The 25613-nt window shown below is 38.8% G+C and overlaps 1 protein-coding gene across 15 annotated transcripts in view; it reads right to left on the reverse strand.

Annotated features, from left to right (window-relative positions):
- Positions 1-25613, reverse strand: part of Tcf4 (transcription factor 4) — a 351429-nt gene that overhangs the window by 39384 nt on the left and 286432 nt on the right. For all 15 annotated transcript variants that reach the window (XM_042675259.1, XM_042675272.1, XM_042675263.1 and 12 more), the window contains 3 exons: positions 14657-14762; positions 10771-10904; positions 4991-5123 (listed from right to left, as the gene is read on the reverse strand). In XM_042675259.1, the coding sequence (XP_042531193.1) occupies positions 4991-5123; positions 10771-10904; positions 14657-14762 (373 nt within the window). The remainder of the gene's footprint in view (positions 1-4990; positions 5124-10770; positions 10905-14656; positions 14763-25613) is intronic.

The following is a 25613-nucleotide window of genomic DNA, read 5'->3' on the forward strand; positions in this document are numbered from 1 at the left end:
GTTGCCTTCATCTGGCAAAGAACTGGATCAACTTCTTGGGTTATTTTGGTTCAAATCAATTTCTCTCAAGGGGGAAAAAGTAATCAGCCTCTAAGTAGAGCTGTAACATAAATATGAATGGAAGATGAGCAGTTAGTAAGAGGAACTGTAATTTCGTAGGAGGATTTGACACTGCCACCACCAAGTATTGTTCTGAGGGCCTCAACACAGGTGCTGTTGCTGGCTGGGAGATGAAGCAGAAGGAAGGGTTTCATATCCAGGCATAAACGCTGGACCACCCTGAGTTAGTCTTCCCTTTGGGGATGGAGTGATTCCCATCAGGCCACACCCATAATAAAACGCCAGGATGAGTGGTACCTGGGGATCAGCCTTGAAAATCAGATTTGGAAAAATGTTTCTCCTTCACTGCACACCCGTAACCTGGGTCAGAATATCAAAGGAATAGAAGTACAGTGCCTATTGCTTGAGAAGGGAGGGCTGCTGTAAGAGGTTTCTCTGAGTTGAGTACGAGTAATCCTCACATTGCTAAACTATAGGAAGAAGCTTAACAGTGCCATATAATAAAGACAATAAAGGAGAAAAAAAAGACAAGCTGTCTAGCACTTCATTATAATGCTGTTAGACTAAAATGTAACTCAAATATAGGCTGCAACCCACTAGTGCTTAGCAGGAAGGATTCCAAGACACTGGGACACCAGTTGGATCTCCTGAATATATGCAAGGAATAGTGGCAGAAACACTATACTCGTTTACTGCTGTCTGTTGCTGGTCTTTACAACTAAGATGCCCTGACTCTGAAATCATACTCTTAGGCTTTGTGACTGGTCATCATACCCAAATGTATCTGAAGGCTTAAGATCACTGTAAAAGACCAAGCAACGAGTTTGTGATTATCTCTAATGATAAAATTATCAGGAAAGCAAGTTCTCAAGGGAAAAGGAACAAAGTTTTCTTATTGAGAAAGGCACATCTTTCCATGTACCATGAATACAAGTATGCCATCAGAATTCAGGATTTTAAGCCAGATTATTTCAGGAATCACATAGATATACTGGACTAATCTTTAGCACATGGTATATTCATCAATCTTGGTAGGCTGTTCCTTCAACACTACTTGGTTTGAGGTTTAGAAACATGAGAAATATAATGCCTTAGAAAGCTGGCCAGTTAAACTCTAATAAAACAATAGTAGTTATTATAACCACTATGTCAGTTATATGCCTAGTTCCCTCTGAAGGGAGGGTGTGTAGCCACAAACCACAAGTATATGCTCTGTGAACATATACATATGGCAAGTCCCAGTGGTGGCTGGAGAGAAAGCTAGGATGCTTCTCAGCCTTGAGTAGACTCCCGGGTCTTTGCTATGGTAGAGGATCTTTTTAACTCTTTATGATCAGTAAGGGCTATTGGCCTTTATTACTGAAGTAGAAAGGAAATATACACACAGTAAAACATAATAGTTGTTGTCCTTTGGATATCTTTATTTTCTCTAGCTTGTTTCTAATGACTTACTACTCTTCCTCCTCTGTATGCATGCTTAGATGCAAAGGGAATGAATTGTCCTGCTTTTGAGTCCCACTAGCTCCATGACTTAGAACGGTTTTTGGAATCAAGCTAGCGGGTTCTGATTCTGATAAACCTTCAGATTTCTGACAGCTTCTCTCCCTAACTAGGTGCTGTTAATTGGAAAGACTGTCAATCCATGCTGTGTCTAAATTTATTGACTTCATATAAACTTATACACTGCTTAAGATGCCTTGACAATTCAGAAATGGCTAACATTATCTGCAGAGATTTGAATCACATTCGAGATAAAAGTAGTGGATCATATGTCATAAATAAAGTATTTTAGCAAGAGTCATTTAAAGGAATCCTTTCAGAATTTAATCTAAGTTGCACCCTTTCTAAAGGTATCTTGAAAAGAAAAAAGGTTAAAAAAAAAGACATTGGTCATTAAAGGACAAAAGAAGCCCAAACAAGAAACAATGGTCACTTCTCTAGGCATTTAGTAAACCACCTCAAGCCTTAGGTAGCACATTCCATCTTTCAAACCCAGAAGGCAGGAAACAGCCAAGTGAAACTCCAGAGAGGTTACTCTGGATGGCTGCAGAACTTACATCTCCCTCCACAGGCACTGGGTTGTTCTGTCATCGGTTCAGGACAATGGCTAACCAGTAAGAAGACATATTATCACACAAAATTGAGACACGGCACAGTGGTCTTCTAAATAGGAAAACAGCTTTCTCAGCCATCAATGCCATATATGAGCAGAATGCACTGCCTTGACACTCTCCACCAAGCAAAAACTTGAAAAATGTGATGTCCATGTGTTAGTGCTTGAACGCCATTCTTACGGCATTAGTACTGCTTACAGTTATTTTCTACAAAAATCATGTGTATAATCTCGACCATGTGTTAGGCTATGTGTTCCCTATTTACCAATTATTTAATTAGCTCTGTTTGTTCTTTGAGATACAGGCAACGTAATATTTCTTTATTCCCTGCATTTCAGAATGAGTGAGTATATGCCAAGTATTTTCAAAAGTCTACATATGTATTCTATTACTCCATACTGTGTGTGAGGAAAGTATCACTAACATCAGAAGAGAAAGCTTCTCTTCTTGTTATATAGACATGCTGCCATTACTGCCTTCTTCCACAATCCAAAGACCAAACCAAAGCCTAAGAGGATTTATGTGTGAAGACACATGAGCCACTGGGACACCACGTATAACTGAGATGGCTTATGAATTTTCCTCTGAATTTGTATTTAAGGAATTGGAGAAGCTCTTGCAGGTAAAGGAGAACATTCTCAGTTGTTCTAGAATGTTCTCCCTTAAAGTAATGCCTGCACTTATGCAAATGAACAAATGTCTGTTGCTCTAAAAGGCAAAAATGACCATGTGAACTTACTTCTTGAAGAGTCATGAAGCCCTTTCATATTCTGTTAATGGGTCATGACAAGTATACTTGACTAATATGAAATAATTTGCATAGCAAATGCCCTCTTCTGGGTTCCAAAAATATCTTTTTAAATTAAAAATTAAAAATATCTTTTTAAATTGTGGTCTTTGGTTATTGTCTAGAACTTCAAGCAGCAACTGGAGACCTAGAGAAAATTAAATCCACCCTTTGCGGGAAGCTGAGCATTTACCTTTCAGAAGTAATCCATTGCCCAACTCTATCCAGACTCACTGAGTGGATGGTCTTGTTCACCCACAAACTAATGATGACAGGGTCAGCTTAAAGTAAGCAAATCTTAGTCCCACTGAGACTCGTGGCAAAGATGTGTAGAGCTCATGGAGGATAATTTTTACCATAGCATTCTTTTATTCCATGGCCCACTGCTTTTCTCCTAGGAAGATTTCAAATCAATGTTTTTCAAAGAATGTCTAAATATATTTTCCCCAGCTCCATGGTCTGCTCTACCTTCATACCTTCCTTGAGAAGAAAATTACTCAAACCAAAAGTAGACAGGAAATGTGCCATGTAAGAGGATGACGGACTGGTCATCTTCTTTATAACCCAACCACATGACTGAGAAAAAGGGGCTTTCCATTTGTCAAACCACACTGAAGTGAAATATGCTTTTCTCACTCTTTCAGTTCTGCACTTTTCTTTCTTTCTTCTTGTTTCTGCCCAAACTGTATTGACAGCTCTCAAAAGTTCCCCCCACGTGACCTCTGTCCTTAGCTCTCCAAGGTCAAACTGGTGCAAACACTTGCAGCGGCCTTATTATGCAAAGTTACAGAAATGGAAAATGTTTCCTAAATTTGCTTCTCAGTGAAACATGCTAGGGCAGGCTGCTAGGTGGCTCATCTCAAGTGTGAAATACATTGTTGAATAAGCAGTGAAGGTATTATTTAGGCAGAAAGTGTATATTCGCAACATTTCTAAACACATCTCCCCCCATCAAGAGCTCTTCCCACAGAAGTGATTCATAGCACTTTGAAAGTTCAAAAAGGAAAAAAATGACAAAAAGCTAAGAGGGAATCAACAGGAGTATTGTTCTCTTACATGATAGTCTCTCAAAAACAACACTAAGTCAGGGATCCTCCAAGAATGATGGATGGCTAAGCCACGTGTGGACTTGAACACAGCAAGTTACAACCAGAAGTTCTTGAGGTTTTATGAAGACACTTGAGTATCAAGATGTGCTACTCACTCCAATGGGAAGGTGTCAGGGCAAATTCACAAGAGGACAGTTGCTTCCTCACCAACCTTCATCCCAGAGGTAGCTGGACATTCTGCCTAGCTTTCCTCTCAGGAAGAGAGCACTACAAGGAACCATCTGCCTTAGGAGAAGACCACAGTCAGCATCTTGGAAGGTGAGTGGAGGAGGGCCCAGTTCATTTAGCAACAACACATTTTTCCAGCCTTCATTCATTAGAAATCTGCTTATGAGACAGCAGCTAGTAATTTCTGGCCCATTAATGTTCAGAGATCTATTCTCTGTAAGTGAGCAAAGTCTTGCTACTCAAGGGTTCCATAATGCCACATATTCTTAGTTGGTCATAGTTATCTAGCTATTAATCGTCACTTGAGGATTTCACATCACTAGTCTATAAAAGGCAGTGACATATCAGGTAAAGACCTCAGCAGAGCAGCTGACATTTGAGAAATAGTTAATAACTATTAAGAGCTATGCTGCCTGCATCTCACCAGTCTTCTATAAGAAGCCTTGTCTTATGAAAAGTTCACTTTGTTCACTGAAAATGTGAGAAATACAAGAGAGTTTTGGTCTTTGAAAACTCTTGTTTTGTTAAGGATTCATGGACAAAGTAGTCACATTTCAGTTTCTTGGGACTTAAAAGTGATGATGATCAAGCTAGCAGCTAGTCTGTTATCCATTGTTTGGTTGATCCGTTTGTTCGGTCACTCAATTATATGACAAATAGTGCTTGCCTAGTTGCTATTTAGTTATGAGGCTCTTCATAAGCAATCCCTGCCACGGATTGCTGGTGTGAGAGCTGGTATGTGTGTAACTCACCCATTATACTGTCTGTCCCGTTGGCAGGAGGCGTGCAGGAAGAGGTGCTGTAATGGTTTGTGCCACTGCGATGGAAAGTGGACATCGGCGGAAGACTGGAATTGATGTCTGCTGAGGAGTGTGATGGATAGCTCTATAGCAAGAGGCAGAAAAAGGAGGCCGTATTCAATCACAACATAGTTAGTGAATTCATTTCCTAATACTGCTTTCAGAACTCTATATTCTGCAAGGGAGACAGCTTTTAGAATTTCAAAAGAGCCCAAGAATACATCTTGTTTAGATCTGACAACTTTCATTTTCCAAATAATAAAATACATAGTTGGTCTGGGTTTGCATCAAATATCAAAGAATATAATGGCAATGTAGGACACTGAGAAATGATCACAGTCCCCAGATCTACACATTACTGCTTAAAAATCATCTCTAAGATTTCAGGAACATAGAAAACAGCCACAACTATTATTTCTGTACGGCTCAGTATTAGGTGAAAAAGATTCTAATACACAAGGACTACAATAATACAAAGAACCCTTCGGGACACAAGATATTTCACTGCGACCTCTTGGATATTAAATAACAAAGTGTAGCCCATTCACATCTTCTTCCTTCCAAACTCTGTCATCTTTCTGAACCTCTGAGGTATGAATGAAATGGTAAATGGAAAAAAAAAATTTAAATCACTAATGATTAATTTTTTTCTAAAGCATCAACATACAAAGGCTAAAAATCAGTAGCTATAGTAAATTAAATGTGAACCAAAAAACCCGACAGTTTATTTTTACATTTTTTTCCTTACATGTCTTTTCTATAGAGTGGACTGTGATAAAGACTATTTTTAGATCATTTGGCTTTGAGTTTATTCATAATCAGTTGCCCAAATCAGCTACATCCTTGAGGACATACCACAAATTATAAGGTAGAAAATCAGTTGCTATCTATCCATCCCATTCAGAAATGAGTAGTTCACTAAGGGGACGTGGTAATTTATAAGGATATCCTAAGCTATTTTCCTTTTCAAGAAAGAAGTAGCTAGGCATTGGTAGCTCATGCCTGTAATCCTAACAACTCAGAGGACAGAGATCCAAGGATTGTGGTTCAAAGCTAGCCTGGGCAAGAAAGCCCATGACACTCCTATCTCCAATAAACTACTCAGAAAAGGCTGGAAAGTGGTGCTGTGGCTCAAGTGGTAAGAGCACTAGCCTTGAGCACAGAAAAGGCTCAGGGTCAGCGCCTGGGCTCTGAGTTCAAGCTGCAGGACAGCCAAAAAGAAGGGGAAGAAGTAGCCTGAAAAGTTGTGCATGTAGGTATTAAACATGGTGCAGATACATAAAAGCATAACATTTAAAATGAAACTTTCTTCATTGGTGATATCAATAATGACGTAATAAATCCAATATTGGAGATAGTCTTCATATTGATGAATTTCAAATTACAGATGCAATGTGATGATTATATGAAGGGGCATTGAACAACCAAATATTTATTCACAGGAGCAAAAGTGGTTTCTTGCTGCTTTCTTATTGGTTTAGCGATAACCACATCGAGTTCTGTGTCTTCCTGGAAGACACCCTTCCATGATCTCTTCTCCAAGTGCCTAGTGCATGTTCATCCGCATTACGCTATTTTTAATACTCCGTTATGTTTTTGCCTATCACTGCTGGGTCTTTCGAGACCATTTCCATCTGGACTTATGATTTCTTCCCTGGGACGGAATGAAGCTGACTTCTGTATGTCACAACCTGTGGTGAGTAGTGACACAATGATGCTATATGCTCAACGAATAGCTCGTAATCAGAGCTTAATAGGCATTGGACTGAAATATGAATCATCTGACAGACAATTGAATGGTTTAGAGAATGAATTTACATGTCAGAGTTGGGTCAGCCCAGGACATATGCCTGCCTTTAAAATGCCTCTAAAGCCCTACAGCAGTCCAATTAAAACCCTTCATTGAAAAAGCAACAATCTCACACTTTAACCTTTTAAAGTTCATGAAAATGCCTTCCATACTTTTAAAGTATTAATATTTTTGTAGAATGTACAAATTACACATCAATTAGCAGTACATAAAAATCACAAAGAGGAACAGAATTATGCAAAAATATTAAATAAGTATACTAACCAGAAGATGAGACAGGAAAAAGATAATCAACCATAAGGCATTTTGGACCCTTTCAACTTTATGTAAAATGAGCAATAATTTAGGAGATAGCATATGAAAGATTAACTGTGTAGGAAATACAAGAAAAATTAATCCATACAGATTTTAATGAGGACCTGCTGCAATCTACATTAAATCAGATTTTAGAGATTCATAGAAAATTAGATGCTGAAGGAAATTAGTAAGATTATAACTAGATTACTTTCCAGAGAAAAGTATCTTGAAAACTATGGCCACACAGACATAACAAATACACCTCAGAGAACATTTGTGATATGCAAATGATGCATCTTTTGGAGGATTTAGGGATCAGCACTAAGAGGTCGTATTAGTCTCTTCCTCCAATGGTCACAGTCTGCCCTGCTTGCTACACAAAGTCCCAAAGAGAACATTATCAAATAAGTGTCCTGGCTTTCCATGCCCACTTTTCGTTTATTTTTATGGGTGAGACTCAATAGTGTCTTCAGTCTATAGACGGGGCAAGTAAGTGTTGCACATGTTTGCATGGGTGACTTGTTTTGACCTATGATTTGAACATTTAATGATTAATATTCGGAAGCTCAAACTAAGAATAAAATCCTTTATACAAGCAAGATTTTACAATCTTGACATGACTGCGTGTTGTGTGAGACACTTCTTTGCACAGGGACTCTTACTGTAGTAGAGAATGTCTGCCCGTATCTCTCTGGCCTTCCCACCAGATCCAGTAGCATCTACCTGTTTATCATTACAAAAATGCCTCCAGACACTGCCAGTAAGTATCAGTTGAGAAGTACGGTGGTAACAAAAGAAAAGATCACAGGACTTCCTTTATATTAAATTTTCAGCTACTTAGGAATATTTTACTCTGTAGTGAAAAGACCATGCCTAATCATGCCAGACAGTGAGGACTCTATCCTACTTTTCAAAGGAACTCTGCCAAGTCATTCCAAACCTAAATCTTCCACAACAACCCATTCCAAAGCTTAACCACAAACTCTGAGTGATTTTGTGTGTGTATCTCCAATAAGCAGTGATTAGCAGACGGATTCTGCTGTAGAGGCTGAAATGCAAAGGGGATTTAAAGATTTAAACTTGTGGCTTGACCATGCTATTGAAATATGTGGATTTTAAGCTTTATAATTATGTGCCCTATTATTAACAATAACATACACTGATAAGGTGATGATGTTTCCAAAATACTTTTACCTTTAGAGATAATACCAACATGGTCAAATTATACCCAAAATAATCCATGGAAAGATCTTTGCTTTCTCTTAAACCACTTCTTCATTAAGTAAAGGCCAATCCAAATACTATGGATTAACTTATAAGGAACTTCCATAATTTCAAGTAAAAGATCCTACCGCTACTGTAATGTTGACATTATTCTCAATCAGTGCCATATTCTTCAAAGTCACTTCAGTGAGATATTTTCAAATGGCTAAATTACAATAACTAGATGTACTAATTCAACAGCTTGGCTCTCAGTAGGAAAACTTATTAGGATACTTATTTATTTACCCTTTAAAACAGAACCCTAGTCTCTGAAATTTGCCTCTTTATCATGTTAGAATAGGCGAAGATGGATATACAGCTCCTCATGTAGCTTACTGTGGTAATTTCCTCAAAAATGATCTTTTTCACTAGTTGGTAATGGGGTTTATTCAAACTTTTTCTAGAAGGAATGTAGTTAGGTTCCTTTGAAACTATACTTTTTGTGCATTTGACACATTTTACAGATTTCCTTACCCATGGGATGGATTTGTGATACAAATCAAATCACGTAATGTGAAATTCTAGAGCATGTAGGAAAAAAACTGTAAATATAGGACAGAAGAAAAACAAACATGTCTTGGAATAGTGAGCTGCACTTCAAAGTACTTAAATTCCAACATATTAATTAGTATATCTCCTCAATTTTCATTTGTAATTGATCCCCAAGTTATGATCATGAGTTACTAGACAAGTGGAAAACAATGGCATAGAAGCAAAATGTTGCCCAGAAGATAATTCAGTATACTGAAAGCTGATATTCTTCCAAGCTTAGAGGGGGTAGGAGAAAGGTACACTTAAAAACCAGGCATTTGCTATTGCCGGCAAATGTGCTAAATTTAGAGGAAGTTTATGACTGATTCACATACTTCACTTTGGAAGATCATACAAAAAGGTCAATTCATCTCCACCAGCTGCCTCTCAGGAATGGAGGTGAACTGACCAAATATGGTCTTTATCAGCAGGACCAGTCAAGTAGGTATTATCAAGGATACCAAAAATCTCAGTATATGGAATCTTTTTGGTTTTCACAGTTATGACATAGACCCTCTTCCTACGTCTGATACATTTGAGCAAAAGAGAAGAAAGGACATAGAAAGCCGGGAAACATTATTTCTTTCATCAGAACAGACAAAGAATCAAATATGGATATGAGAAGAAACAGACGACTCTAAGATTTCATGATCTAGACTTTTCCCTCCAGTCAACGACACACCTAAATTCACGAGTGGATTCTGGATTGTATCGATTTTTAAATCAAAACTGAGTTGCTTTTATCACAACAAAGAAATAGAGTAGGATGAATGAAAACTGGGAAAACCTTTACCAATGAAAGGCAACATTTTTAGAGCCCATCAGTTTTTACAGTATAAGTAGCAGATTGGGATAAGTGGAGTTAAAGTTAAACTACAAAAAGAAAGAAAAAGAAAGGAAGAAAGGAAGAAAGAAAGAAAGGAAGAAAGAAAGGAAGAAAAGAAAGGAAGAAAGGAAGAAAGAAAGAAAGAAAGAAAGAAAGAAAGAAAGAAAGAAAGAAAGAAAGAGAAAGAAAGAAAGAAAGAAAGAAAGAAAGAAAGAAAGAAAGAAAGAAAGAAAGAAAGAAAGAGGAAAACCAGAGGAACACAGGGTAAATGAGCACAGCAATGGTATTCACTGGAAACTGTGTTGAAAATGAACTATACAACTTGTGGGTGGAATGGAAGGGAAAAACTGGGAGAGAATGAGAGAAGGGGTGACACTGTCCAAAAGGAAATGTACTCTTTGTCTGACTTAGGTAACTGTAACCTCTCTGTTTTGAACATTTTCAAATAAAAACAGTAATAAAAAATAGGATCAATGGGGAAACCTCAGGATGGACAGCTGTTACTACTAAGAGTGTATAGAAAGCATGAACGCTTTTCAAGTGTGTTCCAGCAGATCCCACTGTCATAGAAATACTCATGTGTGATGCATATAACCGTCTCTCCAAGCCTCCTATCACGGCTCTCTGAAGTGTATCCTTTAATAATTCAGATAAAAAAGGGGGGTGGAGAAACCTCACAGAACAAAGAACTGCCATACCTAAAATCCTGCAACTCAAACACTGTGTGTTTATCCACGAAAGGAAGCTGACATCATGAGAAAGAAAAGAACAGACCCAAACACAATAAACACAAAAGAACAATCACCAAAAAGTTCTAGAAGGTTTACAAGGATGATCTGACTCATCTGTGTCTTTGATCACAGAAATAACACAACTCCAAGAGTAACGGGCGAGTCCTATTTTTATACTCGTTACACAGTCCTTGTGTCTGGGCAATGGAGGACAGATAAGAGATTTCCTAAGTTAGGCATGCTCATATCCATTCTCATGTTAGGTCTGACTTACCAAACGTTCATGTGGATGCAGGCTACAGTAGCTGCTAGACTGTGGAATGTGAGAAGAATTGCCCAACATTCCCCCGTAGCCAGGCTGATTCATCCCACTGGAGGAGCTCCAAGGGTCACTGCTGTGATGGCCATCTGCAAAGGACAAAGACAACCACGACTGCTCTGAGCTTATAAAATAGTGGGCTTTTCATATACATAAAAGTAACTGCTTGTTGTAAATCCATCTTTGTGTTGGCTAGCTCATTACATCAGAAGACAGTCATCATTACTTTTTTCCCAAGTGACCTCTTGTATTGTTAAACAAATGGAAATATTTCATAAGGTCAGTGTTCTTAGTAAAAACGCAACAGATCGTGCTGCTTTGTGCAATGATACCCTATGGCACCAAGGTAATTCCTAGGAAATGAAACCTTTCTTACAAGTCCTGGACCCCTCCCTACTTTTATGAAAACCAACTAAAAATGTAAGTGGTTCTCAAGATTTGGGGTAAAAACAAAACATGCTCAGACATTACAGAGTTGGCAAGTTTGCAGGATGGAAAAGCATATAGCAAAATAAATAATGGGAAAAAACCAACTCAGATTTCATAGGTTTCATTTTTATCACATGCACAATAGATGGAATTAATGTTGGAATTACGGTATGCAGGCAAGAGGGATTGCAAAAAAAAAATCAAGAAAGCAAAGTCATGTCTGCGAGTCTGACAGCATCAGAGTTCTATGTAAGACATGGAAAATAAAGTTAAAAAGAGGAAATCATAGTTTAAAATATGCTCCAGTCAGTTTCCAAATCCCTCCTGTAACTGAATATTCTTTCAAGAATCAAATTCCCTGGGCATGAGGCATGCCCTACCGAAGGACACTGTGACAGAGGGATGTCGCTGTACCTGTGTTTATCATGTGGAACTCAGGATTATTACATTTTCTTTTTTGTAGCACTGAGGTATAGCCTCAGAGCCTCCTGTGTGCTAGACAGATGCTCTCCCAAGTGAAGAAAGGAACAGACCCAGGCCCTGGTCCTTTAGTGCTTTATTTATTTTTTGGATAGGTCTCATTTTTGCCCCAGTTACTTTGGGACTATAATCCCTACCCACAAGTCTTGTGTAGCTGGGAACACAGATATGTGGCACTACACCTAACTTGTTTGGTAAGATAGGATCTTGCTAACTTTTTGTTTATTCTGATCTTACACTGCAACCCTCCTTATCTTCAGGTCCTGAGTAGCTGGGATTACAAGCATGAATGAGCACATCCAGCACACAGAATCTTTAAAGGGTTATTACGTTTCATACTGAAGATTTAGAATTCAAGTTAAAGAAGTATCACCTTAAATTCAAATATGACGTTCAAGAATACTAACTTTAAATACACAGCACATCTGACAAGGTAAGAAAATATATCATCACATAGAGACTCCTGAAGCATGTAGACTACATGATACACAGAGGGCCAAAATATTTAGGATTGTTAATGCAGCACATGCCGCTTTGATGCAGACTCATAAAAATATGTATTTTACATAAATTATGCTTTTCACAATAAATTAGTATTTACCACATCCCATGATCTAAACACAATGTTGTTTTGAAAGAATAGAATTAGGTGTGTGCAAATTAATTGTGCTCATCATAAATGTCAACTCAAATTTTCCCTTTTTGTGTATTCATCTGCAGCAATATTCTCTTTATTCTGATCTGCTACTGTTTTCGTCTACATGGCCTCCCATATACCCTGGACAGTTCAAGTCAGCCACCTTTTCTTAAGAAGATAGAATAAACAAAACAAAACTGCCGGGCACTGGTGGCTCACGCCTGTAATCCTAGCTACTCAGGAGGCTGTTTGAGGATTGTGGTTCAAAGCTAGCTCAGGCAAAAATGTCTGCGAGACTCTTACCTCTAATAAACCACTAGAAAACCGGAGGTGGCACTGTGGCTCGAGTGGTAGAGTGCTAGCCTTGAGCTTAAGAGCTCAGGGACAGCGCCCAGGCCCATAGTTCAAGCCCCATAACCAACAGAAAACAAAACAAAACAAAAAAAAGCCCCCAAAATAAAAAACACTACCATCCAGTTCTTGATAAAAACCTGGTTTGAGTGATGAAATCTTGAGTTGACAGCATTTCTAAGTTTCATCCACTACTCAAGAAAGAGGGTAGCTAACACCAAGAAAACTACTATTCCTCTTTAAACATTCTATTGTTTTATTGTGTGTTAAGTAGTTGTGCGAAGGGGTTTCAATTCAACTCGTCAACTTATCCTCATACACTGACAATACATCTTGGTCAATGTCCCTCCTTCTATCTACTGGTCATAGCTGAAGATGGTAAGTCTGTTCATGGCATAGACTCAGTCAAGTGACTAGCCACTGTGTCCCTGGACAGTTCCACCTAAGACAGCTGCAATGACACAGGATCAATACGAACGTGGACTCCATTATGTGTGGAACAAAAGCTCTCTATTCCTGTGGCACCCATTGACTTGATTTTATAGATTTTTTTTTCCTGTGGAATTTTACATGTCAACTAGCAACCTGAGAGAGAGCTAACATTTGAAAGGGAAAGAAGATAAATTCATTTGTATCAGAATAATTTTGAGTACATCTACTGGACTCTGAGATACCAGGTTGCTCCTTGGTGTTTCTGCACCAGATACGCCCTTCTTTCTTAAGAGTTACATGAGGCAGGAGGTCCCGTGACACTCAAATAAGGTTTGCGCACTCAAGCACAAAGAGCTACGGGCTCTGCAGAGAGGAGTAAACTCTTGGTAAACTGCACATCTACATTCCTGGTAGCTTGTCAACAAGATCATCATATTTTGAAAATTAGGGTCATAGACATAGCAGTCAGGGAACTCTCAGCTGTATGCTGGCAACAGTCCATTTTTTCAAGTAGCTGCTGTGATTGTGAACACTGGATTTTCTCCAGGCAGTGGAAAGGAGCTAGCTGTCACTAGTGGCTATTATCTATCAATTCTTAGGACACCTATCTGCTTTTAATGGACAATTACAGGAATATATATAATGTATATGTATATATACATACATATACATTATCCAACATAAAGATGAAAATTTTCAGTATTTCCCTCACTTTCAAAAGAGAACAAAAGCAAAAACAGAACTAAACTAAACAACAACAACAACAAAACATTTGGGCCTTTGATCTATCAGTTACAATGCTGGGAGTAAGTTTTCGCTGTGAAATATTCTAATGTCATATGAAAAAGTGCCCATGTTCTTACTGATTAGTAAGTGGCTGGAAATTTTACATAAAGCTAGGCCTAAGGATCACACATTCCCTCATAGGTAAATCAGGCATATTCAACACATACTGAAGGATGAGGAACAAATGCCAATCTTGGAAGTCCGACAGCAATGTCAGGTGCACATGAAACAGATGGAGTTAATCATGTTTGTTGTTGTTGCTGTTGTTTGTGTTTTGCCTTTTTGGTACTGGAGCTTGAACTTATGAGTCTTGTGCTCGTTGGGCTTATTTGTTCATAACTGGTGGTGTATCACTTGAGTCATACTTCTAAGCTTTGCTTTTTTGTTGGTTATTTTAGAGATGGAGTCTGGTGAACTTTTCTGCCCAGGCTGCCTTTCAAACCATGATCCTGTTGGTCTCAGCCTCCTAAGTGGCTAGGATTACAAGTGTAAGTTATTGGCGCCTGACAATTTAATTTTTAACTCATCACTGCACAATGGGCTTGGATTTCAAAGAAAGAAGTCTTAGTAAAGTTTAAGTAAATTAACTAATTTCTAAAGAATTTAATTCCTAAGAATCGCAAACCCTTCATGATCTGCATACCTGTCTACTAGTCCATTCCTTTTGTCCCATGTATGACCTGAGAAGATGCCACAGACTTCCCTGTAAGCAATGCAATGCCTTACCTTGCATGAAGAAGGAGCTAGGGAAAGTGCTGGCTGCTGGTTTGGAGGAAGGGTAGCCTGGCGAGTCCCTATTGTAGTCGGCAGTGCTTGCTGAAGGAGCATAAACCTGAAGAAAAAGAACTGCATGAGTTTTGCTTTCTGTATTGACCAAAGCCCCTCAACATCCATTAAAGAGCACAACCTTTTCTCCCCTATCCAGTTTAAATCCAACCAAACCACAGAAACACTGCCCCTTTGGAATGTAGCAAAATGAAAAACTTCAGTATTTGTGTGAACAGAAAATAACCAGGTATGAGATTTTCCAGTCACAGGCAAGAAATACTGCAAATCATGTCTAGGTGTAAATATGCGATGTAATACCCACAGGGTAATCCTGAGTCTAAGCACTCCTTTTATTTTTTAAACACAGATGGCCCACAAGCATGGACAAGGTAAAAGCAGAAAGACACACACTAAGCTTTTCCCAAAAGGCAGTCAAAACTCAAGCTTCCAATTAAAATTTTCACTTTCAGGGAGAAAGGGGGAGAGAGAATGAGAGTGGAAGAGAGAGAAGGAAGAAGAGAGGAAAAGTATGAAAAACAGAAACACAAATGAACCACCCAGACCACAGAAAAGTGATAAATATATCTCAATTATTAAATTCCCAGAGTGTTGGCAGAGAGGTCTGAAAAAGGCCATTAAAAGCCCGCATCCACAAGACCACCAACAGCCATTGTATACACAGGAACAGGGGAGGGGGGTCTCTCTTTTTTATTTTTTAGTGCTTATTATATTTGTGTGTACAATAAACTTAAAAAGTGTGCCAAAAATCTAATTTACTTACATTTGTTTACTAATACTCCTAAGACTTAGGGAATCATGTCCTTGTAAAAATAGCCTGTATGTGTATTTTTTTGTTTATGTTGCCTTGGAATAGGACAGCCTACTAGAAAAGCATAAATTCATAAGGTATAGTTTAACTTTAATTGGTTTTCCCCCTTGCTTCTTCTGCTAAATACAATCTTTTTTTTTTTAATCCCCATTTTCTTTTGCTCTAAAAGTTCCTCTCTCCAGATGGTTGGAAAGACTGAAACCCTCATCCTCCTGATGAAAATGGATACCTTCCTGCCTCCATTTTGCAGCCGGCAGCAGCTCCCAAAATTGGCAGCAAGCCTACAGTGATATTCACAGGTCACAGCAAAAGAAAAAGAAAACTCGCCAATAAAAAGGCAAAGGCAAGGTTTCCAGAAAAATAACTCCCATTAATTTTTGTATAGCACATCGAAAATATACCTTAAGAAAAATTATATCATCACCCTCCGAACCCCATGAATCACAAACTAAACATTACTATAAGGTTTAGGATTTCACAAAGGATAGGTCCATGGAGACAGATGTGGGAAAATAGGCACACACATCCATACATCAAGTAAACGCTGCATATGCCCTTGAAAATGGGGGATCCTGAAGATGAAGCAGATGAAAACGAATCTGAAAGGCCCCTTCAACACTTTGGAAAACAAGCCCCTCCCTGTTCTTGCAGAGATTTCTTTTTTAAGTCTTATATTTCATAGAATTTTATTTTGTAATTCTCTTTACATCTTGAATATATAAACAGCCATTTTGCTTCTATTTCTAAGGGTTTACAACTAGCAAGTGAGGGGAGGGGGGACTTTTTTTTTTTTTTTGGTCAGTCCTGGGGCCTGAACTCTGGGCCTGGGCGCTGTCCCTCAGCTCTTCAGCTCAAGACTAGTGCTCTACCACTTCAGCCACAATGCCACTTCTGGCTTCTTTTTTTCTGCTTTTGTGGTGCTAAGGAATCGAACCTAGGGTTTTATGCATGCAAGGCATTACTGAGCCACCTTCCCAGCCTGGGACATTTTTTATTTATCATCCAAAAACAAAAGAATAAAATGTTAGGGCAGGAATCAAAAACCAAATAAACAATTAACTTCATGTCAAGAAAAATTTCAGTATTTTCTTGAGAACTGTACAATGAAAAAAAATGGTTGGAAATGACTACTAAATATTTAGGGAGTCTTGAGAGAAGGCTACAAAGATGAATATAACATCACCTTCTAGGAAAAGGAGAGACAGAAAAGCAGACTACTACCTCAATCTAATGACAGAATGAGCATAATATGGCGATAACACAGGCACATGCAATTTGCTGGGGGATGCATCTGGCCAGCTCGTTTAACACAAGCCAAGTGTACTAGATGTATATTTTCTCCACATTCCAGGAATTTCCTTATGCTACTAAGTTACCTTATGTTTTAAAATAAATGAAATCAATTTCTTTAAGAGACTGGTTAATTTTAATTAAGTATCCACCTTAAATATTATATTGAACATTCTACTCAAATATATTCAAATATGCATAGTACTATGCTAACATCATTAAGTGATATATAATAACGTTCATTCTTTTTCTATTTTTTGGTAGAATTACTTGACAGTTTTGGGGTGAGACAAGAAAAATTTTTGGACTCTTTGAGAATTATGAATTATGATTCAAGAATTATGAACTGAAATGTCTAGGGATAAAATCATTTCTCCCAAATCTACAATTATTAACTACATGGAAAGAAATATTTACAGGGTTAAAAGTTTTTAGGATATCCTACACTAAGCAATTTGCTTCCAGGTGTTGTAGCCAATCAAAGATCCATTATGTAAAGATAAAAAGTATTGCCAATGGGAAGCTGACCACCATTCATAGTTCTTTTAAAAGGAAATTACAGTATCGCTTATGCATTTGTTTAGATAGCAATTCACATATCATAGACAATATTACCCATTTTCCCTTTGTATGCTTCATTTTTCTCACCTCAAAGATTGTTTTCAAGGCAATCTCTTTATAGTTTTGTTGTTATAAATAAATATTGCACAGAACTACACTTTATAAAAGTAGAAGGAAGCAATGAAATGATTTAGGTCTCTCCTACCTGCTCACTAGTTGACTGGTTGTGTAGTAAAGGGTGTTGATATGCAGGGCCTCACATAAGCCACACTACCCACTACCACTGAGCTGTAACCCTGCTTACCCCTCAACATTTTAATGAAGATTTAAAAATCATGAAAGCTCAGGGCACACAACCTGCTTAAAATATATAACTATCCCTTGTTCTTTAATTTCCTTTATTTGGTATTTTCTTTCAATCTGTCAGTGGAAGGATCATTAAGACAACAGTGATTGCAATGTTCTTAATTCTTCAGTCTACCTTTAGTGCTTTAATTTTTTTTTTTGGAGGGGGGGTCCGGTTGTGGGGCCTGAACTCTGGGCCTGGGCACTGTCCCTCAGCATTTCAGCTCAAGGCTACTGCTCTACCACTTGAGCCACAGCACCACCACCAGCTTTTTTTCTTTTTGCTTATGTGGTGCTGAGGAATCGAACCCAGGGCCTCAGACATGCAAGGTGAGCACTCTACCACTGAGCCACCTTCCCAGCCCCTTTTTAATAACCAGGATGACCAGGAAGCTACTTTATGATTTCTACTTCAATTATTTTGACAATTTCTCAGTCAAAAGGCTTCGAAGTACAGGTTTCAATACATTTTTAATAATGACATTAAATCTAATAAGAAAATCTTGCATCAATTCAATTTCCATCATTATTATCCTAGGTATATAGAAAAATTACAAATACAATTGGAATTGTTTTTAATTAACTAACACCAGAAAATCGGTCTCATCTGAAATGAAATAAAAATCCCAAACTACAGGACAAGTATTGAAGAGACCACCGCCCCCCCCCCCCCAGAACAAAACATGAGGAAAATGTAATGGCAAACAAAAAATCCACCCTTAAATTCTTTTCTAGTAAGGCGGCTTAGATCAAGGTGACTACTGGCTTTCCCATTTTTCCCCCAAGAGTAACTAAAGAAGTATGAAATTTTGTTGCCAAATTGGCAATGAGGAATGTTGGCTGAGGTTCCCAGGTCAGAGTTCTTTTATCAAATTGCTTGTTGAGCAAAGTTAGCACTACTGTATGATACATAAATTACAGTTTAACAAAGCTCTCTAGATAACACTAAGATTTTGAGCTAATAAAAGTTAAAAAAAAGTTTTCATTTCACAGATTTATCATGTAATTTGAAATGATTACTATGGTCCAGTAGCTGTTTCATATGACCTTCTCAAAAATCCTGTCTATGGTCTTTAAGGAAGCGACATTACTGTAAGTTCTTATGTGCCCCCCCAACCCTGAACATTCTTTAGTTTTCGTGATCTTGGCCTCTCAGTTTCACTTACAGATGTTGAAATAATGTCATGTCAGGATCTCCTATAGAACCGTTTTTGTGCTTGAAATTGCCCATACACGATTTCTAATCTTCATAATGATCATACAAGATGGTATTATTAAGTAGTACCATCCTTTATTCATAAGGGAGAAGTATGATAGAAAAGTGAAACTCATTGGCTCAAACCAGCTTGGGTCTGTGAGTTCCATCATGACTTGCATCTATTACTTTTATCTTCCCTGGTCTTCAGATTCCTAACCGAGAAATGGGAATGACAAGGCGTGCTATGCAAAGTACATTTATAAAGCAACAAGAATGGAACTCTGGTACAGATTAAGCATTACAAAACCACCACACATTAACATGTCCTGCTTGCTACTGCTGTTTCTATTAACTGGGTAAATATAACTCTGAAAGGTGAAGCCATCTTTCTATGTTAAAAATATTTTGAGTAATAATGCAAAGACATCCAAACTGGTCATCAAAGTCTAGACTCTTTCTACTCAAAAATAATTATGTGCAAAGGCAAACAAAAAGAGAGAGAGTAAAGATAATATATTCTTTTTTTGGGGGGGGTCCGGTGTTGGGGCCTGAACTCTGGGCCTGGGCACTGTCCCTCAGCTCTTCAGCTCAAGGCTAGCACTCTACCACTTGAGCCACAGCGCCACTTCCGGCTTTTTTTATGCTTACGTGGTGCTGAGGAATTGAACCCAGGGCTTCAAACATGCAAGGCAAGCGCTCTACCACTGAGCCACCTTCCCAGCCCAGATAATATATTCTTAACTATCATCAATAAGAGGCAATAGTTAAGGGAAAGTTTATGAAAATCATCTTGCAAGATTGATGATTACTTTTGAAGAGAGCAGTATTTCCTAAGGTATGCTACGAGTGGACAAAGTACATGTAAAAGTAATGCATTTTGTGATGGGAAAAGGGACCAAGAGGGACAGCAAGGAGTAACTGCATTAGAGGTGTCCTCCATATGGTGAATGTGGACCAGCCACTGGATTGTATAGTAGATCTTTTCTATTCCTTCATGCTACTAGCCCGACATACTGCCAGTCCCATCTGAATATGTAATTCGCAAAGAGAGTCAAGAGTAAGTAAAGCAATGTAACTGGGGCTTAGGGCCCTAACAGTCACGGTGTGCTCCACAATGAATAGAATATGGCAAACTGGAATTGTGCCACAGAAGCCCCAAGTTCGGGGTGAAGCTTATCCAGTGAGTCAGATCTTGGGAGAGTCAGAAGCTATACCACTGAGCCATACTCCGGGCCTTTCATCATTTATTTTATTTTTTGTCGGTCATGGGACTTGAACTCTGGGTCTGGGCGCTGTCCCTCAGCACTTCAGCTCAAGGCGAGTGCCACAGCGCCCCTTCCGGTTTTCTGGTGATTTATTGGAGATAAGAGTCTCATGGACTTAGCTGCCCAGACAGGCTTTGAACCATGATCCTCAGATCTCAGCCTCCTGAGTTGCTAGGATTACAGGTGTGCGCCACCAGCATTTTTTGAAGGCCGTGAGTCTGTTTTGAAGGCTGTTTTGAATGGAGAGACCACTGCTCAAGGAAAGTGATAACTCTACACTGAGAATTGCTGAGATGTACTTTGTCACTGTGGTACATAATCAAGTTAAAGTTAAAATGCTGGCTGACCCACAAAGCAAGCAGCAAGTTGTTCATGAAGGATCAGTGTCTGGACTGAACTTAAGTAGATTTGGCAGAAGAAACCCAGCACTATAGCCAGATCCAAACCAACTCTCACAATTCATTATGGGACCTAAAAAGTACAGTATCTCAGAATCTCAGTTTCTTTATCTGTCGCATGGAATTCCTTTCCAGTCCCTCAGATACGATACCCTTGTTTCATAGGAAGGATCATCACAGCTAATGAGACAATACTTACCACGTGGACTCTTCTGCTTGGCAGTCCTAATATGGAGTCACACTTGCCTACGAGGAATCTTACCAGCTATGCTAACTGCCCATTGTTACAACATCTGTCATAGTAATGCTAGCTCATTTAAGTCCTACTTTCAGGAAAGCAGGAATTCCTTTGGTGGGTTACTAGGAGAGGAAAACTCCACATATCCTAGCACTTGGCATGTGCAAAATTTTTGCTCTTTAGACATGGCAGAATATTGTGTCTGGTTTTATTCATTAATTTTAAATTCCTATGTGCTATTACCTATTTCTTAAATTCCCTTTTTGTTAAATAACTATCTGTGACACTGTTTCTATGCTATGCTGAGTGATACTTTTTTTTTTTTTTTTAATAATGCATCACTGTGATCCAGCTTCTGGGCTATGCAGGAAGGTAAGAAATTCTTCCATCGCAACATTGTTCTTAGCCTCTATCCATTCTCACATACAATTTACAGCTAAACATGGCATAATCAGTTTTCTTAGATAATGAAAGCTGCACAGGCTAACATGAAAAGACATTAGCAAGTATTAAAATCAGTAAGAATCATTACAGAAGATTCTGTACTTCTTTTATTTTTATTATTTTTCTCCCCTCTTTGTTTTTGATTCTTTTATGAAAGTCTCATTTATTCTTTTTGTTTTTTTGGCTGGTTTTGGGGGCTTGAACAATATCCCTGAGCTTTTACACTTAAGGCCACAGCCACTTCTGGTTTTCTGGTAGTTCATTGGAGATAGAGTCTCACTTTCCTGCCTACGCTGGCTTTGAACAGCAATCCTCAGATCTCAGCCTCCTGAGTAGCTAAGACTACGGGTGTGAGTCACAAGCATCCGGCTAGCTATAAAAGTCTTTTTATGCCACAGTTACTGTGGATGCTTCTTTCTCTTTTCATGTCACTGCTACTCTACAGGCCACACTCTGCTCTGTCTCCCTTTGAAGTTCAAATGAGTCCAAACTCGTCTTACCAATGAGTAAAAGAATTTTCAAAGAGTGCAACTCCTGACTTCTCAACCAGTCCTCTCCAAATTCTCCCTTCTAGCATCTTCTCTGATGTCCTAACTTAAGGATTCTAATGAGCAGCAGAATGGCAAGGAAGGTTAATGCATAGATTCAAGTAACACAGCTGAGTAGTATAGAACAATTCAGTTACCCTCAGACTGGGAGTGCAAAATTCCCCAAATAAAAAAAGAAAGGCACGGAAGTGGCGCTGTGGCTCAAGTGGTAGAGCGCTCGCCTTGAGCTGAAGAGCTGAAGGACAGCGCCCAGGCCCAGAGTTCAAGCCCCACGACCGACAAAAAAAAAAAGAAAAAGAAAGGCAGCTCCAAGAATAAAGATCATTGTCAGTACATATGATTAAGTCGAGGTATATTTCTTAATGAAGCAAGACTCTTCCTTCACTCCCAAGAGACAGACAAAGGCCAATCTGCTATCTGCCACATACACAGGAATTATGATTGTGTTATGCAAATGCCTACAGTATATTGACATATCAGGGGATATGTATTATATAAATAGATACTTTCAAATGCATAAGCTGATGAAACTGTGAAGCTTTTATTTCACATAAACCACTTGAAAAAATTTAAAGGAATTAATCAAATAGTTCTCAGTGCCCTAAAACTTTATAATACGAAGAATCATTGTCCCTAAACTATTATTAACATTCTGAAAACAAAGATTACATCACAACTATCCAAAATTTGTGTAAAATGTACCATTTTAATATTCATATACATGATATTTTTGCTGTATTTTTATTAACCAAACAATATTCTGTTTGTAATCTACTATTCTGAATCACAAAAATATACAAAAACGAATATGTACACATTTCCCCCACCCCAAAAGGAACTCCTTGAATACGTTTGCAAATTGCTGCCAGCAGAAATCCCCACACTCTGTTATAAACACCACACAACATCATTTTTCTCCCTCCTAAATAACAGGTGAGTCTTGATTATCTATTCATGAGTGTAAAAAATAAAAAACAAAAAAACCAGCTACATCCTGTAACTGAATTTCAGCCAGAAAATTTTTCTTCTTACTAACCAATTTCCGTTCCTGTGCTAAGAAGTAGTAAAATTATAAGATTTCAATCTCCCTCTTTATTTGTGTCTTTATTGATGAAATGGCTGAATTGGAAAATATCAAGAGAACCTAAAAGAAGGAAGCGGCAGGAGAAACAGGCTGGGAAGTGAGCAGGGGAGAAAGGGGGTGGGTGGGGAGACAGTAGCCTATATTTCTTTCTTAGAGCATTCAGTCAGCTGCAGCCCTGACAACCACATAGAAAACACTGAGCCATGTCAGTTGTATCAGGTCTGGTGTGTAACTTTCCATGGTGGGTAAGGCACACCATGAACTAGGAAAAAAAAACCCAAAAAACAAAAATCAACAACCAAACCCCTAAATCCCCAACGAATAAAACACAAACTAACCTAAGACAGAACTGCTACTATGACTAACTTAGCAGGACTATTGCAACTTAGCTCTGTATGAGGCCCACAGATTTAAAAGCTTTTCCCAAGTGTTGTCACTCCAACCCTGAGGTACAGAATTGCCAGGAGAGATGTGATTGTGGCTCACTCTGCTATGAGAGCATACACATTTGGCATCACAGATAGAAAGCACCTGGGATTTTAAGCTGTGTTCTGATAGCCATCTTGGGGAGGAAGACAATTATCAATGAGACATTTTTTTAAAAAAGCAATTTATTATAGCAGTGCAGCTTAACACACTCTATAATCACAACACACACACACAAAAGAAACAACAACAACCACCTGTTCCAAGTGCTTACTATGCCCCAAGTCCTTGTCATAGTTGACAGGACAAAATGACAGCAATGAAGAGAATAGCTAACATCTTAGTTTTGTAATGCCACACACTCAGCCAAACTATCCAGTACTCATTCTGTCTTTCCATGAACGTTATAGTTTCATTGTCACTCAGTTTTACAACGAACGTCTCTGAGTACACAGGCAGTAAGGAGCATAACTGCTCAGTCACGTAGCTAATGAAATGGCAAAACAGAGATTCAAAATCCTGCAGCAGTCTTGTTTGAGTTGAGAACTCCCAGCCTTTACAACCATCTTTTGGTAGCTGTGAATTCTCCAGGTTCTTGCTATCAAAGCTTATCAAAGCCTGCCTTGCAGAGTCCTGGGTCCTATCTGGCCATTTAGGAACCAGGGGCCTGAAAATGAAGGAGGTGTTCTACCCAAAGAGAAGAGCACGTGAGGATCCCACTGAGAAGACATTAGAAAGGGTCCGTGTGGGCTTCCACAAGAAGCAGAATCAGGCCTCTGCTTGCAGATACAAAGCAGTGGCAGAAATTCATGCATTTGATTAGGACTGCCAGAAACAGAGAGAGGCAAAACAGCCTGCTGAGGGTTACACTGGGACTCCATGGTGGAATCGGTCCCATGGCTGAACACCAGGGCACAAAACCCATCGAAACCAACCACCTTACCGCCTAGAGCATCAAAGTGGAGTGTGTGTCGGCTCGCCCGGGCATCCTAGCCTCTGGCTTCAAATTCTTCTTTATATGTTGACACCTGCAGTTTTCTTGTTCTTGGCATGAACTTGAGTACAAATGGTATGTCTGCGATTACATTCAACTCCACATGGGTATCACAGGAATGCCCACTGACAACATCATGAGTACCTTGACCCTAGCTGAAAGTGCCATAAACTGATCAGGTTACACCTGGCTAACGACCTCTTGAAACATTATTTGTGCAAAATGTGGTCCAGGCGAAACCTGCCTGCTTCCTGTTCCATCCCTTTTGTTGCTCATTCCCATGGGAGTTGGCTTCCTGAACAGACTGAGGACTGGCACGGATAAGAGACTGTGGATGCTAAGAATATCACAACTCTTTAATATGTTCAAAACACCTACGTTGTTGCCCAACTTTTATTTACTGAATTCTCATTACAAAGTAAAAGGCAATGCTAAGAAGAACCTATATTCATTCTACCAATTATCAGCACTCTGATCATCTTAAATCTTAAATACATTGCTTCCATCTTACTTTACACTTATATCACACTCATGATCTTCACGCATGCATGTCATATCTAACACCCTTTCTAACTGTCAGCCAATAATGTTTTGCTTTTGGAGATGGTAACTATTGTTTCACTTGGATGGACTGGAGCATCAAAACAGGTTGGTTCTATAAGGCAATAAAAATACCTTTGTGGCCTCCAAGGATGCTGTCTTGTCAATTAAGGACGGTATACCTTCCTGATCAAAACAATTTCCCTGACAATAACACTAAAGACTAATTTTAGGCTGATTCCAATGTTGATTATTGCTTCTTCAATTCTTCAGCAAACAACAAGAAGGTTTGGCTATGGCTATCCAATCATAAAAAAAAAAAACGTCAAAAAAGGCTTATGAAAAAATGTGCACGGGGCTGGAAAGGCGGCTCAGTGGTAGAGCGCTTGCCTTGCATGCATGAAGCCCTGGGTTCGATTCCTCAGCACCACATAAGCAGAAAAAAAAAAGCTGGAAGTGGCACTGTGGCTCAAGTGGTAGAGTGCTAGCCTTGAGCTGAAGAGCTGAGGGACAGCACCCAGGCCCAGAGTTCATGCCCTTGACTGGAAACCACCCCCCAAAAATGTGCACAAGTGAATTTTGGTATGTGTGTGTATGTTTGTATGAGTGTCTATATATATATATATATATATATATACATATACATATATATATGCATACATATATTCTGCCTAGTACAAAGGCCAAAACAGATTACAATGCATTTCACTTCACAATGTGCAAAGGGCTGGGCTTTCTTTAGAAGGCGGAGGCAT

Source organism: Dipodomys spectabilis, unplaced genomic scaffold, assembly GCF_019054845.1.
Source record: "Dipodomys spectabilis isolate Male_0828 unplaced genomic scaffold, ASM1905484v1 ptg000024l, whole genome shotgun sequence".
Taxonomy (NCBI): Eukaryota; Metazoa; Chordata; class Mammalia; order Rodentia; family Heteromyidae; genus Dipodomys; species Dipodomys spectabilis.